Source organism: Pyrus communis, chromosome 3 (genome assembly GCF_963583255.1).
Source record: "Pyrus communis chromosome 3, drPyrComm1.1, whole genome shotgun sequence".
NCBI lineage: Eukaryota > Viridiplantae > Streptophyta > Magnoliopsida > Rosales > Rosaceae > Pyrus > Pyrus communis.
In genome coordinates, this window is record NC_084805.1 from 28,953,871 (window position 1) to 28,971,117 (window position 17,247).

Here is a 17,247-nt window from a genome sequence, read left to right on the forward strand (position 1 = left end):
TTCTTTCTTTCTTTAAATAAAATAAAATAAAGTTATGCACCCACTCCAAGTTTATCATGGAAAGCAACCAAGTATCTGTAAGGTTCAACGTTTGAATGCACCACCATTTCGATTTTCAGATCTTCTTCAAACTCCATTGCCTCAGCAGCAACCTATCAATTGAAAAAAAAAAAAATCAAAGATTATACTAATATATTAATTAAAGACTCATAATAAAGAAGGTAGCAAACATAGAAGATACCCTAATTCATATTATAAATATAAAAAATCCAAAAAACCTCACCCGAACCCAAACACCCCCAATTAAAAGAAAAGAAAATAACCCTACTACATTTGTATATGTGGGTTATTCATGTCACATGATCAAAGCAACTACTGTATAAAGAAAGAAAAAAAACTTACAGATTCTTAGTTGCTTTCCATGATAAAATTGGAGTGGGTGTAGAACTTTTTTTTTTTTTTTTTTTTTTTTTAAAGAAAGAAAGAAACGAAATTGGGAAAGAAAGAAAGGGGAGAGAGTACTGAAACCTAAGATCTACGGCAAAACAAAGTTGGCCGGGGGGGGGGGGGTGTGGGGTGGATTTGGGAAGAAAAAATATAGGGGGAAAGAAATAAAAAAGGAAACATAACATTAATATATATAATATATTAATTAGTTAAAAAAATAATTATAAAAATTTTAAATATAAAAGAATGATAAAAGAATATATTTAAGACTTGCCACATGGCGAGTTTTGAGTGGATTGTAGTGCCACTCAACGAAATCCAGTGGCAAGCCAAGCCCCACACAAGTTTTTCTCCTGAAAGACCCTCATAATTTGCGTTGACATATTCAACAAAATTTTCTCTTTTTCTATGACTAATTCAGCAAACATAATAATTGATTGGGAGAGGAAATAGAGATCCACTAGTTTTATTGTAAATTTTTCTATAAATATAAGTTACAATTACAAGCACACCAACTTTGAAACAAGAATACAAAAAGATTTTAATGTCTTTCATGATATATAACAATGATGGAGTGGATTTGATGTTGTTTAATTTAAAAAAAAAAAACAAAAAACAAAAGTATGACTTATGCTAAACAGAAAAACATAATAAAAAATGTTATTATATGAGTAATGCTACACTAATCATATTTTTCATATAACATTTGTTGTATCAACTTTCTTATAAAGTAAGGCCTACCAATAAATGTGAATTCCATCTTTATAAGAGAAGTGATACAAATATGGTAAAGTAGCATTTTTGTTATTATATATAGGATATAATACTTGAGTTCCCCTAATGGGGAAATACACATACTTCTTTCAAATGATGTAGCATATAAACTTCATAATCGGAACCGTTCAATTTCTTAGTATTCATTTAAAGATCATTCCTACAAAGAATCATTCAAATTGGTATGGTTTAGTCATCCAAAAGTATGGAACAAATCGACGGAGTGAGTACCAAGTAACATTTTCATAATTAACCGTCTATTTATTTGATATATTTGAATGATTAAACGATACTCGATTCGAATAATTTTTTGTTTGTAGGGATATGAAGATTAAGAAATTAATTGATACCGACTATGAAGCTTATACGGTAAATATACATTATTCAAAAGAAGTGGGATATGTGCATTCCTCTCCATTGGGAACATAGCTCATAACTAGCGAGGATATGGTTCAGTAATATTTGAAGGCTCATTTTGCGTCACATAGATGGAGCTGCTTTTGGATTCATCAGACTCTGTCAATGTCGTCAAACACATGTCTGGTTCACCGGCGTCTTGCAAATAAAATGCAGGTTGTGAGGGCACTGAAAGTGTGAGACTCTCGCTATTAAGCATGGATACAATTGAAACCACGGTCGGTCTGTCAACCGCATTTTGTTGGACACAAAGTAAACCAACGTGGATGCATCTCATTATTTCGATTCTTGAGCTTGTCGTCAACGTAGGATCTATGATATTTTGAGGTGTTTCCTCCCTCCAATTTCTCCAAGCCTATAAAAGTTCATCAATATAGTCAAAAGGAAATTTTTTACTACCAGTTAATGTTCTTTGGCAGGCAATAGAGGGAATAACCAAATTGATTATACTACTCACATAGATTAAAAGGTCCTCTTCACTTTTACCATATCGAAAACTGCCAATCTTTTTAGCACTAATAATTTCAAGCACTAACACACCAAAACTGAAGATGTCTGTTTTGACAGAGAAGCGCCCATGAATTGCATACTCTGGAGCCATATATCCGCTGCAATATAATATTCCAAATAAAAGAATGTAATTAAGTTCTAATGGAAACTTGAAAAACTTTGATTTCTATTGTAATCAAAGCACAAGACTAAAGTGTAAGATAGCTTGCAATGTTATTAGAGTACTTACTAGGTTCCCACAATTGTCTTTGTATCTCCTTGAGTTTGATCAATCATGAACAATCTGGCCATACCAAAATCAGCAATTTTGGGGTTCATATCTTCATCTAACAAAATGTTGCTTGCTTTTAGATCACGGTGAATAATTCGGACCCGAGAGTCTTCATGAAGATAAAGGATCCCTCGAGCAATGCCTTGTATGATCTTGTAACGTGTTTCCCATTCCAAATGCGCATTATTTTGGGGGTCTAATATATATTGTTTCGTTAGAAGGAACTGTGAATTTTTTATCTATAAGAAATCAGTATAAATTATACCAACAAAGAGATAGAGCAAATATACCAAAAATGAAGTGATCAAGACTTGCGTTAGCCACGTATTGGTAAATGAGGAGTCTTTCCTTTGCTTTTATGCAAAATCCAAGGAGCCTTACTAAATTCCGGTGTTGAAGCTGAGCAAGTAACTCTACTTCGTTCTTAAATTCACGATCACCTTGTTCAGAATTCTTAGAGAGCCTTTTCACGGCTATAAGTTGCCCATTCAATAGCCTTCCCTGAATGTTTAGCAGAAAACATAAAGTAAGGAAACAATTGTTAAGTATCATCTTTTTCTTGTGGAATTTATTTGTTTTGTTACCTTGTAAACAGTTCCAAATCCACCTCGTCCAAGCTTATTTGCATCAGAGAAGTCATCTGTTGCAGATTTTATAGTTTCGAAGTCATATTGCAACGACTCCACCAAATTTTCATCTGAATTCCCGTGACCTGAAAATAACAAATGTTCCAAAAAAGTTGGATGAGATAATTAAATGCATTTTAAAGATCAGAGTGTGACGATAAAACAGGTTGAACTTACCTTCACGTAATTTTACTCTTCGTTTCATCATTCTTAAGAAAATACATATGCTAATCATGATAATAGCGACAGCAACCGAAACCACAGTGATGATGATGACAATTTCTCTTGTGTTACTCTTCTTTGCTGCTGAAATATTGTAAATCACAAGCGTAGTTTTGTTAAGAATCACACCACATAATTGTGAGGCATCGATTACATTTAAACATATGCAGGGAGCCGAAATACTAATTAATTTAAATACTAGCATACCTGGTGCTGGTGCTAGTGCTGGTGGAACTGGAATATCTATTTGCGAAGTGGTGAAAGGCCCAAAGAAATCACCATTATTCTCATACCTTAAGCTACAGCTGGGTTTAAGAACTCTTCCTCCACTTTTTCCACCGCAACATCCTGGAATAATTGAGAAGGAATCTTTAAGGCAATTGCTGCAATTTTGCTGGTTTATATCTGGAGTGCACTGGGCAAATGCATGTATTGTTTCGGCATCCGGGATATTTGCATGCCCTGCCGCAAATTTTTTAAGCGAATCCCCAGATGCAGCTTTCTCAATTAAAATACCCAACAAAGGGTTAAGAACCGCCTCAAACTGTTGAGAGTTTTTCGCAGAATTTGGGCTGGGCAAATACTTAGTTGGGTCCCCTTGCTCAATACCAAATATTAAGTTGTACGAGTAGCGAACCATACAACGCTCTCCCCATAGGATTGCTTCCTTATGATTTGGACAATTCTGCAAGAGAAGATGAGTGGTCTCGTTGACGCAAGTCCTACAATTGTCAAGTGCAAGGTCTCCTCTACATAATGCAATGGCATTGACTTTGTTGGAGTCTTGTCCCATTGAAGAACTGTAGAATCCAGATTTGTTTCGGGTGTCGGAGGAGAAGGAAGAGAAGAGTCTTTTGAGGTTGGATTGGTATATGTCACCGGGCGTGTAGTTGCCTCCAGTATCAGAACATATCCAGCAGTATTCAGCTGCGCTAGTGCAGGTGCGGAGGTCAAATTGGGCCATGGTGGGAGCTAGAAGGTTGAAGATAGCAGGAAGAATGAAGAGAAGTAATGGTCTGGAGAAATCCATTTCTCCTGCTCAATTCCGAAGCAACGCGGTTGAGGTTTGGCTTTATATAATTATACATGTATGTATGTATGTACATATGTACAGGTATATATGTAAATGTATGTAATGTACTTGTATGTATGGGTAGACAAGATCCCACATTAGAAATAATCTACGAACTTCAGTTTGAATTTTATCGCTAATATGGACAACTGTAAATCTTCTTCTTGGTCTTGCTTTTTCAGCAACATATTGGGATTGTGATGTCATTACATTAGCCTTTCTTATGACTTGATTCATGTAACCGTTTCGATTCACCTATTTCAATTGAAGACCCAAATTTAAATAAGAAAAATAATTACTCATCTCAATAAATTCATTACTATAAACTGATGGCCAGTTATAAAATTAAAATTCATGAGAGAAATTGAGAAATTATAAAAATTTAAGGGGGAAATTTGCAAATTTTAAGAGTTTAGGCAGGTACTTAGCTAAAATTAAAATTTAGAGAGATATTTCGTCTAATATCTCATGTGTACGTTAAAAGTATGTGTTTCGCTGCTAATTACCCCGAGACCTTCAATTAATACTTTAATAGAGTAGCTAGCATTGGTTGTATCTTCTATAATCATCAACCCACCCTATTGTGAAAAAAATAAAAAAATAAATAAAAATATAGATAAGTTTCTTGTTTTTTTTTTTTTTTTTTTGTTTTTTTTTTGTTTTTTTTTTTTTAAAAATTTTGATGCAACGATATATATGCTAAGGATTGAAAGAATAAATTTTTGTAGAATTCACTATTTATGAGATTCGAATTTAACAAGTTTCTTAACTAATGACATTCAAATCTAATAATCGAACAAAAACAACGATCAAAATTAAATAAAAATATTTTAGAGGCTAAAATTATATGTTTATCATTTTCCTATTTTCTTCTGTATACGAAGGAAAATGTTATAAACTTGTGGAACCTATTTTTTCAGTCACTAAAGTACTGTTTTTTTTTTTGGGTCCGGTCACTAAAGTAATTGTCATATATTTGTTTTTAAGCTGAAAATCCAATAAAAAAAATTCAGGAGTGGCGTAGAATTGTCCGGAGAGTTGAAAATTGACAGTGATTGACAGTTTCGTCATGGTCCTTCAATTTTTTTTTTTTTTTTTTTTTTTTGGAAAATCTTGGTCTTTCAATTTGACTATCTATGCCAGGATTGAGATGCCGTGTGAAAATGAAGGTTTCTGGATGGAGTTTTTAGCCAAACTTTGTTCTTACTTGTCTTTTTCTTCAAAATTTCAATAATTACATCTTCAGTTCAAATATTTAGTCTTCACGCTTCTTGGAAAAAATGTTTCTTTTGTCGGTGTGGATTGAATCTTCTTCTCCCAGTTCAAATATTTAGTCTTCACTCCTCTTGGAAAAATGTTTCTTTTGTACGACATTTTTTTTATTGATAATGAAAAAAGAAGTTGTTTCTAATCAGGGGATATAAACCTTACTACTCTTAAAACCAACAAAAAAAAAAAACATGAAAAAGAAGAAGAGATATAAACCTTATATATCTAGAAACCAAAACAAGAAAGATACAAAGAAAAGAAAGCGGAGACATGAAACCTAAACTCTCTAAAGCCAAACCTAAAATGTCTAAACCTATGAAACAATTCGAACGACACCACAAGGTTAGGATAAAAAACAAAAAAGTGAGACAAATCTGTACGTTGAGATGCATACTAATTTGAGAAACTGCAACCAGGCAAGCCAACATAATCTGAAAACAAAGCATGAGCCGCTGACGGCGGTTAATCATGTTATGTTAAAGTTGGAGAAGACAAGTCCATATTAGCAAAATTGTTCACAACAAAATTTTCTTCGCGATATATGTGAAATTCGTAAAAAGTTATTTTCTGAATGCGGTCCAAACAAATAAATCATTGTGTACGAAGAGGCCAAATGTGTACGTGAATACTCTTTTCCACTTGACTCTTCCACCCTAGTTTCAGCCCCTTGAATTTTCACTGGAAGATCATGGTTTTAGATATTCTTTTGTAGGCCATAAAAAGTGACGGTGGTGGTCTTTTTAACATCACCCTTTGAATATTCCTTTTTATTTTTCACGACCGACTGTATACCTTACAAAAATTTTCTATTTTTAGCATGTAATTTTGCTTTTTAAAGTTCATTTATCTATCGACATAAATATTTAAGAGAAGGTTACTTGTCAACTACAATTTTTTTCATAGATGAATTGTTGATTTTGTCTCTAAATTAGCACTTAAGTAAAAATTAGATCTCTAAACTATTTTTTTTTCGAAAAAATTAATATAAATAGCTTAGTACTAGTGTCTAGTATTGTTACTCTTCATTTATAAATGAAAGCATCTTGTGACTCTTCTCTACATGTCGTAAGAAATTCTTATGTTAGAGACCTAACTAACTTGTCTTCTGTGAAAATTAAACTTTAGCTGCTGTTTGGTATTTTCTTTCTTTACTTTATTGATCAAAAAATTTGTTCTAAACACGTAACTCTGGATTTATCTACATGCAAGAACAAGTTCCCTTTCAAAATAAAGAAAAATAACATTGTTGGTGTTCCAAGTACACAAAAAACTTTCTCCACACAATCAACATAAAACAAATTTGTGCTTAAACCAAACCAAAACGCCTACATATGTTAATATCAATGCTGGAGTGAGATTGACCTTGCAGTTTATATAATAAAATTAAAAACAAAAACTAAAAACAAAAAGCCTACATTTTTTTTAGCGAGGATATAGCTCAGTAATTGAGTCCTCATTTATCGACACATGCTCAGGGTTTTTAGATTCATATGATTGTGTTCGTTCCGTCGTGTCTGTTTCACTGTTGTGCAAATAATATGCAGGTCTTGAAGGTAATGGGAGTGTCATAGAATGACTATTAAGCAACGAAACAACTGAAGTCATTGTCGGTCTGCTAGTCACATTTTCTTGGACGCAAAGTAAACCAATGTGGATGCATCTCATCATTTCAGTTCCTAATCCCGTCGTCAGCACAGGGTCTATGATATTTGTCACGGTATCCGCCTTCCAATTTCTCCATGCCTATAATAAAAGTTGAGAAGTACATTAATGAAAGAAAGTTCATGTACTGAGAGTTAAATAATGTGTAAAAGAGTATATTCTTACTCACATAGGTTAAAAGGTCCTCTTCATTCTCAGCACTTAGGAAACTGGTAATCTTTCTACCACTTAAGATCTCAAGGACTAACACGCCAAAACTAAAAACATCTGATTTGACAGAAAAACGACCATGGATCGCATATTTTGGAGCCATATATCCACTGCATAATTATATTCACCAAATTAAAACATGAATTTCGGGCTTCTAGCAAGGCAAGCACACGAACGTGTTTTAGCTAGAATTTTTGTATACTTACTAGGTCCCCATGATTGTCTTGGTATCTCCTCGAGTTTGATCCATCATAAACAATTGAGCCATGCGAAAGTCTGCAATTTTAGGATTCATATCTTCATCTAACAGAATGTTGCTAGGTTTAAGATCACGGTGAATGATTCGAGGACAAGAATCTTCATGAAGGTAAAGAAGCCCTCGAGAAATCCCTCTTATGATTTTGTAACGTGTTTCCCAATTCAAATGTCCATGATTGATTGGATCTAAATACAATTGCAATAGAACGAAATATGATTCATAAGTTTTTCTTTTGTTGATACAATTTTCAGTAACAAAAAATTTAAGAGGAATGTTGTCAATTATGCCAAAAGATAGAGCAAACATACCAAAAATGAAGTGATCAAGACTTGCGTTGGGCACGTATTCGTAAATGAGGATTCTTTCCCCTGCTTTCAAGCAAAAACCTAGCAGTCGTACTAGATTCCGGTGGTGAAGTTGAGAAAGCAACGTGACTTCAGTTTTCAATTCACGATCACCTTGTTCAGAATTCTTAGAGAGTCTTTTCACGGCTATATATTTTCCATTTGGTAGCCTACCCTGAAGTTTATAAGGAAAAAAAAAAGTTAGATGGGTTAAACAATTTTTCAGTAAATCGTTTTTCTTGTAATATAGTGTTTTGTTACCTTGTAGACAGCTCCAAATCCTCCTTGGCCAAGCTTATTTGCATCAGAGAAGTCATCTGTTGCAGATCTTATAGTTTCGAAGTCATATTGCAACGATTCCACCACACCAATGTCATCCGAATTATCATCTGAAAAGTACGTGACAGCTTAATCATCACATCTGTTCTGAGAGAAAAGCATAATATATGAGACTATGTGACAATAATCACAGTTGGACTTACTTTCAAGTTTCAGTTTTTTCCTTCGTCTCCTCATTCTTGAGGAAATAAAAATTCCGATAAGAATCATAGCGACAAAAACAATCGCAACAACAGTGATGATGACGACGATGACTGCTTTTGATATGGTACTCTTCTTTCCTGCAAAACATCAGAAGGGTGCTTTCATTTTATTGGGCATCACAAACAGATAGCAAAGACAAAGAATTAATTGTAATGAAAGCATCCATTAAGTTTAACCATACCTGGGAGAGCTACTAGAGAATCGGCGGTAAAGTCATAGAAAAGATTTGTCTCGAATCTCAAATTACAACTCGGCTTAAGAACTCTGCCTCCTTGCTTTCCACTACAACACTCTGGTATTTTAGAGATAGCCCCTTTAAGGCAACCACTGCAATTTTGCTTACCCAAATCTGGAGTGCACTGCAAAAGTGCATATATTGGTTGGTTTGTTGTACTTCCTTGGATAATCACATGTCCAGCTGCAAATTTTTTAAGAGAATCCCCCGAGGCAGCTTTCTCGGTTAAAGTATCCAAAAAGAGATTGAGCACCAAATCAAATTCTTCGGGATCAGTTGCGCTACTCAGGCTAGGAAGGTACTTAATAGGCTCATCCTCCTGAGTACCAAATATTAATTTTCTCGAGTATCGCACCATGCAACGCTCCCCCCATATGATTGCTTCGTCTTGATTCAAACAATCCTTGAAGAGAATGGAACTAGACAGGTTGACACAAGTGTGGCAGTCGTTGAGGGACACATCTCCTCTACACAATGCAATTGCGTTCACTTTGTCGGGGTCTTGCCCTGTTGATGAATTGTAAAAGCCGGAGTTGGTTTGATTGTTGGAAGAGAAAGAGGAGAGGAGGGTGTGGAGGTTTTTTTGGTAGGCGCCACCGTCTTCGTAGGTGCCAGTGTAGGAACATCTCCGGCAGAAATCAACTGTATAATTGCATACAGCGTCATTGACTTGGGCTACGGCGGGTGCAAGAAGGTCCAAGAGAATGGAAACAATGAAGAGAAATAACATTCTTGATGAATCCATTTCTGTTTCTCAAGTGAACAGTAGTTTGAATTTTAATTTAGTAGTAACCAGTGTTTTAAAAACTGAGGCATGAGGCGTGGCTGGGTGCTCTTTCGAGGTGGGTGCTCTTTCGACTTTTTTATTGATTTTTTTTTATATATATATATATATATATATATATATATTAATAAGGGTAAAATGCTGATTTAGTCGTTGAACTATCAACTCAATGAAGATTAGGTTCCTGAATTATTTTTTGGTAAAATAAGTCCTTAAATTCATTACAAATTGCTAATTTCATCCATATTATTATATTCAAAGCTATTTTATCCAATTTTTCGTCAACTTAAGTCACTTGACACACTTTAGAGTGTAATACCATCATTTTCTTGTCTATAAGCCCTTAACATTTCATATAGGTTGCGAATTTAATATCTAATGTACCCTCAAAAGTTAAATTACACTATTTCTTTATGAAAAACTACCAATCTACCCTCCAATGTGTATCACATGCAAGTAACATGACTTAAATTGTCGAAAAATTAAATATATTAGCTTCGAATATAACATTAGGGATGTAAGTGGCAAATTTTTATAATTCATGGACTAATTTTTCTGAAAAATATAGTTTAGGAATCTAATTTTCATTAAGGTGATAATTCAAGAACTAAATTGGTTGTTTATCCTATTAACCAGCGAGTCTTCAGCTCTTGGTTTAATACACCACTAACTAGCATGATGCATTTGCTTCGCTAATCATCAAGTCACTGGACTTGTATTCATATCTTATTCTAAGCTAGTTACGAGAAAAAGATTCAAATTTGAGCATACAAGAATGACATCACTAACCAAACCCATATTGATCTACCCCAGTTGAGAATTTAGACTTGGAATAACTACAAAGACGAATTTGAACTACATTATTGCTAGTCTAATATGAGGTTAAGTTCACCCCCATTTTCTTAAGTGTAAATAATATCGATTGTTTAAAAATATATAAAAAATAAAAACCTCCATCATTGCCTAATATTGCTGATGATAATTAATATTGACCAATTCCAAATAATATCTCCTTCGCTATCCATGGCAGTGTTAAATATTTTTATTTTGTTTTAAAATACAAAAAATAACAAATTTCCAACAAATTGTGGGAAATGAACGCGACGCAGCGCAGACCCAAATGCCTCACAGTTAGCGGATACTCCCCTCCTCCTCACCGCCACAAGACTCCTTTTCTCGCTCACCTTCTTAACATGTCTCCTCAATCACCGCCGGCATCTACCTCCTGCAAGTACTAGATCCTAATATATCGAGCAGTGATAGCCATACCCCGTTCCTTGTCTGTTCAAGTCAGATTCTGTTACAATCCGACATTAGTTTTTCTGGTAAAATATTCCCTATTATCGTGAAATGATCAAAATGAGTTGTGGGTACTAGAAAATACGCCCAGGCATCGCTGCGGGAACCAGTTGTTTCAAGCGTAATTAGACGAATGAAATACATTTAAGTTAAATAAATTCAACACAATTATGAACAAACAATTGGTTACATGAGTGAATGCGATTGATAAGATAAGCAATTTTGCTTTTATATACATTCAAGTGAGCAGGCATATACACACATTGTACAATGAGTGGGAAGAAACTAAACGTCTTTGATTAGAATGAGATGGTTTCCAAAAAAGTTCTGTTTCCTTAAGAAACAGAAGAAACATGTAGTTCACACATAATATGTGGCCTGTAGTATAGGCAACCATTTCAACAGGTAATTAAAAACATAAAATGTTGAGGACTTGTTCAAGTAGCTAATTTTGTAACCATTTCAACAATTTTATTTCTGATTTGAATATAACCAACAACCCTAATTGTTGTATACACTAAGCTCTGCAATTGAAAATGTTTAATTAAATTTTCCAACTTAATAAACTAAATCCTACAAAATGAAATAGCAGAAACAGAATTAGAGAGAAGGAAGAAATCACTGACCTTCGAGTTGTTCAAAGCTCTGATGGGTGTTTCTTTTCATCCAGCCCTAAAAACAGAACCCACAATTGTAATATAATATCCAATCACACTCGTTCCCTCAACCCTACCCCCAAATCTTGTACCCAATCAACTCTCTTTATGTCCCCCTGATCGTGCACCCGCCGTCACCTTCTCTCTGCAACCAACCCCCTCACCTATCTCCCCCAAATCACACCCCCACTCTCTGCAACCAACCCCCTCTCCTCTCTCCCCCATATCACACCCCCACCCTGTGAAGGCACTGACACCAGACCATCTCCCCCAAATCGCAGAAAACAAACCCTAAACTAAATCCCTAAAATCCCGCCTAAATCCTCCCACACTTCTCTCGGACACTCCCTATCTCTATCTGCAATTCCTCGAACAAATCTCCTAAATCCTATCTCGGACTCCCTCATCTCTCTACAAATCGCACAAACAAAACCCCATACCTAATCCTCGAAATCCCACCCAAACCTGATCCCTGAAACCCTTTCTCTCGGACATCCCATACCACAGAAAATGCATCTGAACTTTAGTTTATAAAATCACAGGCCGCCTTCTCTCTTCCTACCTTTTAACAATTCACCAGTAAGATTATCTCACTAAAAGTAAAAACTTATATTAGCAAATCCAGTGACGAATGATGTGAAACTGAAGCTGTAATGAAAGCTTATATTAAGAAAGAATGAAAAGCCGTCTTTCTACAACTTGAAACCAAAATTTAAGTGAATGGCCCTGTAACTAAGGTTATTGAACATGATTAATTATCCGCAACTCTCAACCTTGTAACCTGAATCAAGATGGTTTCACACATACTGATAGAAAACCAAAATATCAGTGTTTGGGGAAGTTACCTTATTTGAAATACCACTAAAAAACAGAGTATACTTTTAGGCAAATATTGTTTAAACACCCAAACATAATTCATGATATTTGCCAAAAAGAAAATACCTCTCGATTAGATTTCTTTCGTTCATGAACTTTCTCCTTGATAAACTCCTGAGATAGAACCAAAAAAGAAAACAAGTCACAATTGGTGCAAGTAGAGGGGAAGGAGGCAGAGAAAAGTAGGAATTTATGAGTACACCACTCCTGTTTTAGGATCCCAACTTATAAGGATGCTAACTTCATCATATAGGTCTACCGTTAAACGCATTTCTTTCCGAAATTAAATTAAGAAAAAAATTCGACACCCACATGCCACAACACAATGTTACATGAAGTAATCTTACCATCACAGCCAAATTGACACAAAAGTTCTGAGTCCTTTTGAAAGCGAAAGTCAAGCGATTAATCAAATACTCATTTTCCAAAAAACAAAAAACCCAACAGAAATATATAAAAAGTAAAAGTAACTAAGTTCCCAATAGTCTAATCCATCAGAAAAATACAAACTTGAACATGTTTGAGTATAAGGACCATAAGAAAGAAGCAGGGGATGCAAAATTTTGAGAATGGATCTAATAATACTCATCAAGTACAGATAATCAAAGTTAAAAGGAGGTAATAAAGGTATAGAAAAAAGAAGAATATATTCTACGAATGAATGAAACAAAAGATGGTGACACTGGAATTGAAACACTTCAGGAGGCCAGAGGAAGAGGGACAATTTTTTTCTTTCTAGCATTTACCGATAATGATGCTAACTTCATCATATAGTACTACAGTTAAACACATTCTTTTCCGAAATTAAATTAAGAAAAAATTCAACATTCACATACCACAATAATTATACTGTTCCATGAAGTAATCTTACTATGACAGCCAAATTGACACAAAACATTTGTTCAGCAATCTGATTACGAAACAACCAACTAATTAAACACCAAATGATAGGCACGATTCCGGTAACCAAATTCAAAAAACAGAGTTCAGATAACAAAATGCAAAGAACATGATACATATAGTAAAATTCAAGAACATGATTCAGAGGATTTGAACTATATTGTGTTGAAAACTTACCAAAGAGTGACGATTCCAGGGCAGTAGCAGTCAGGCTTCTTGACTCCTCCAGTTGCGGGTGCTAATTTAATTGCAGCATATACAAAATTAAAACAATTAGCAACTTAGATTCAATAATCTGATTGTTTCTTGGAAAAAATCGCTTGTAATTATCAATTCTAATTTTCGACATTAGAAACCCAAATGAAATGCACCTTGGTGGCAAGTGCCTTCCTCAGAGCCTTACCACTTCGTACGACCCATTTCTTCACAAATGAATGATAAAAACGCAAAGAATCTGAAGTAAGAGAGACGAAGAACCGTAAGAACCCAGAGGTTACGAACATAACCGCGCAATTAACTTTGAAAGCATAAAGAATTACAAAACCAACATAGTATGTTTCATTATCATCATATACAAATTCAATCTACAAACTCATTGTTTCTACCTGATTCCTCCACTAACAGCACCGCTCCAATTTGGTATCTGCATCACCAGAGTCAGAGAAGCCTAACATGGGAAAAGAACTATCCAATTAGGAGGCTTCAATTGAAATTCCTGATGCATAAAAATCAAAACTAAATTGAAATTATAATCAATTAGGGGGCTTCAATCAAACCAATTCCAAATTCAAAATAAAATTTTCTAGTAGTCATCGTCCTTGGATTCCATCTTTGTCTGACCACAAAATCCTAACGGCGACTGTACAATGCTTAAACACAACCCAAATTAATTCAAATGACATATGCACAACTCAATCCCAACTCTCTGAACCTTTCACCAATAAACCAAAAAGCCTAACAACAAAGTAAAACAAAGGAAAGTTTTTTTAAGACAGAGGAGCACAAACCATATTAAAATAGACCAAAATGAGTAATAAGTCATTGGAAATTGTTGTGTCATTGGAAATTATGATAAGTGAAGAACTTAGCACCATGGCTAATACTTCACCATTCTAAGCATTTCCATATCTCTCCTTGTATATATGAGGGTACACATTCAACCCTCACCTGTTTCTTTTTTGAGAGTTCTGCATACTAATTGGAAGAAACCAAGGAATTCGAAGCTTTTCCATACCTCGGCTTATATTGAGGGAATTTGATGTGCCATAGAACATACCAATTCAAAGTGAGAAATCTGAGTCACAACACATTTTGGTTTTACAATTTTGTTCAAATACGAAACGAATCCGTGCATACAAAGACTGATACAAAAATCTGAAATGAACATGATGTCTACAAAGGTTTTAGAAGTTACCAATAAACAACGCCGGAAGAAGGCACAAATATGGCCCCGAAAATCCCAGAAGAAGCAGATGACTCCTTCGACCTGAAAAACTCATAAGTGAAGAAAGAAGACGACGAACCAGTTAGAAGACGACGTGCCCCTGAATTGCTTCCCACCAATGTGACTCCTCAACTTCAAATAGGGAAACATCAAATCAATTTGGTCTAATCAAGTGAAATCACATTATTCTGGAAATGATAAAATCATTCATGTAAGAGATACTCACATATATCCTTTCATACACAGATTTGTTGTGCATCTAAATAAATCTTTTAGGATTGTACTGGCTAAAATATATTGGAAAATAATCAGAAGAAAGCACTTTTAGTTGGTTAACTATTATAAATTACGGAAATTAGTATGAAAGTACCAAACTATATCCCAATTAAGACAAAAGGCTTGCTTGACCAAGTTTAATAAACCAACATAGATGAATTGATCTATCATTATTGTTTGTCATATATTTGTTGCTTTATCTTTTCGTTACTTTCTCGATTTATCTCACACTACAACCTCTTCATCATTCAATGAATTCAGATTTCAGATAAAGACAGAGGACACCTTATTAACTCTAATCCTCAATAACCAACTAAGCTTAAATGCTACTGTTTTGCTCAAATTAAATAAATTGTACCCCTCTTCCCCCATTTTCCGCGCAATTCACCACCTAAACAATGCAATAAAAAACTGAAAGAAGGGACTTTACACACATATATCATTCCATCTCTCAAACTTATTGACTCTAATCCTCACTGACCGACTAAGCTTAAATGCTACTGTTTTGCTCAAACTAAATAAATTGTACACTCTCTTCCCCCATTCTCTGCGCAATTCACCACCTAAACAATGCAATAAAAAACCGAAAGAAGGGACTTTACACACATATACCTTTATATGGTTTGAAATCGCCTCCAGCCCTTTTCCTAGTCCAATCCCTAAAAACCAAAACCAAAAACAGAGAACTCATCAGAAACCCTAGACCATCCAAATTCGAAGATACCCATAGCCCCCAGCTAGTCCAATCCACAAAAAAATCATAAACCAAGCAAAAAAATTAAAGAAATCTCATACCTTCTATAAAAAATCAAAGTGAAAACCAGAGAAGCTACATTCGTGAGGAGAGGAAGAGATTGATACCTTGCCGGACGTTGGGGGTGGCCCGAATCAACCGAAAAAACCTTGCGCGATTTCATCGTTGTATGGCAAACTTAGGACGAATTGAAGTTTGATGAGAAAAAACGGAGGAACTTCAAGAGAGAGAGAATTCGAGAGCTCTGTTGCAGTTGCCATCGCAGTGTGGAGACACTGAAGGCGAAGGAATTCATTCGCAGTATGAAGGGGATCTGGAGATGACTGTTGAGAGGCTGGGGCCGACTGATTTGCAGAGCTTCTGTGGTGAAGGGAAGGATTTGCGTATCCCTGAAATCCCTCTCTCTCTCCTTCTCTCTCTATCTCTATCTCAGAGGCAGCATGGCCTCCTGTCTGTGCTACAATCCCCTCACCATCAATCCCAATCAGTCCCAACAATTAAGATGACAAAACTACCCTTCAAACTTTTAATTCGGACCATCAGACATTTGATTTTGCAGTAGAATTGATGAAACTAAAGTTACAATTGAACTTCTTTGTATCTTATTACAAATTCTTACCTCTACTTGAATTTTAATAAAGGATGTAGTCAAATTCGGATTTGAAAGAATTTTCAAAAACTTTAAAATTTTAATGTAATCAATTAAACGATTTTAAAGGATTTTAGAATCTATTCAAATCTAGGTGTAGTCAATTAAAAATTTTTAAAATCCATTCAAATCTAAGTATATTAAAAAAATTAAGATTTTGGAGGATTTTTGTCACGCCCCGATCCCGACATACGTCTAGGATCGACACGTAACGTCACCAAATACTCATCTCTAACTTACCCCGCCTCCGGAAAAAGTGAAACATAACTTAAGATCCGACTGCACAATTATTCTTTGTAGACTTTATAGCTGCATCTAACATCCTCGTTAGACTGCCTACCTACCCTAAATAGGAATCAAGTCATTCGTAATTCATTACTTCAGTACACTCGAACATTCATCACATAAGTCGTTATGTCCCAACAAAATATCACCATGAATATCATGCAATCTTTCAAATAACAAACGACGAAGCACAATCATATTATCTCATCATATTTATCAACAAGTCAGTTATAACAATAACAATGATATCCAACATAATAATCCCACAAGACGAATAACATTTCCACTTCATCCATCACATAAATCATCACGTTCCCACTTGAAATCACATTTCATAGCGTGTAACATATTAAAGAATTAGCAAAACACAATATTATTCTCCAAAAATATTAATCAACTAAAATAATCATAATAACGACACTCATATCCAACGTCACTCCACAATCCCGTAAATAATTAATCA

At 34.9% G+C, this 17,247-nt stretch overlaps 2 protein-coding genes and 1 long non-coding RNA gene across 6 annotated transcripts; all 3 read right to left on the reverse strand.

The window, feature by feature from the left end:
* Window positions 1–1,546: 1,546 nt before the first annotated feature.
* On the reverse strand, window positions 1,547–4,344 carry LOC137727828 (cysteine-rich receptor-like protein kinase 26). The gene is made up of 7 exons (XM_068466665.1): window positions 3,475–4,344; window positions 3,223–3,351; window positions 3,004–3,131; window positions 2,710–2,920; window positions 2,378–2,615; window positions 2,096–2,246; window positions 1,547–1,993 (listed from the first exon to the last, which is right to left on the reverse strand). Exons 1-7 carry the CDS (start codon window positions 4,295–4,297, stop codon window positions 1,658–1,660), a joined length of 2,016 nt encoding a protein of 671 aa, XP_068322766.1. The 5' UTR covers window positions 4,298–4,344; the 3' UTR covers window positions 1,547–1,657.
* A 2,598-nt stretch (window positions 4,345–6,942) lies between these two features.
* LOC137727825 (cysteine-rich receptor-like protein kinase 27) lies at window positions 6,943–9,676 on the reverse strand. Of its 2 annotated transcripts, XM_068466660.1 has the most exons (7): window positions 8,808–9,673; window positions 8,566–8,703; window positions 8,345–8,472; window positions 8,048–8,258; window positions 7,687–7,924; window positions 7,440–7,590; window positions 6,943–7,351 (listed from the first exon to the last, which is right to left on the reverse strand). In XM_068466660.1, exons 1-7 carry the CDS (start codon window positions 9,604–9,606, stop codon window positions 7,031–7,033), a joined length of 1,986 nt encoding a protein of 661 aa, XP_068322761.1. In that variant the 5' UTR covers window positions 9,607–9,673; the 3' UTR covers window positions 6,943–7,030. The 2 variants fall into 2 exon arrangements, with proteins under 2 accessions (XP_068322761.1, XP_068322760.1); XM_068466659.1 differs by having other exon boundaries at window positions 7,687–8,258; window positions 8,808–9,676.
* Window positions 9,677–10,602: 926 nt separating this feature from the next.
* LOC137729823 (uncharacterized) lies at window positions 10,603–16,273 on the reverse strand. 3 transcript variants are annotated; one of them, XR_011068043.1, is made up of 7 exons: window positions 15,958–16,273; window positions 15,709–15,755; window positions 14,791–14,952; window positions 13,982–14,670; window positions 13,748–13,830; window positions 13,554–13,614; window positions 10,603–12,590 (listed from the first exon to the last, which is right to left on the reverse strand). It is a non-coding gene; the product is annotated as an uncharacterized lncRNA (long non-coding RNA). The 3 variants fall into 3 exon arrangements; XR_011068042.1 differs by having other exon boundaries at window positions 13,982–14,862; XR_011068041.1 differs by having other exon boundaries at window positions 13,982–14,952.
* Window positions 16,274–17,247: the final 974 nt, after the last annotated feature.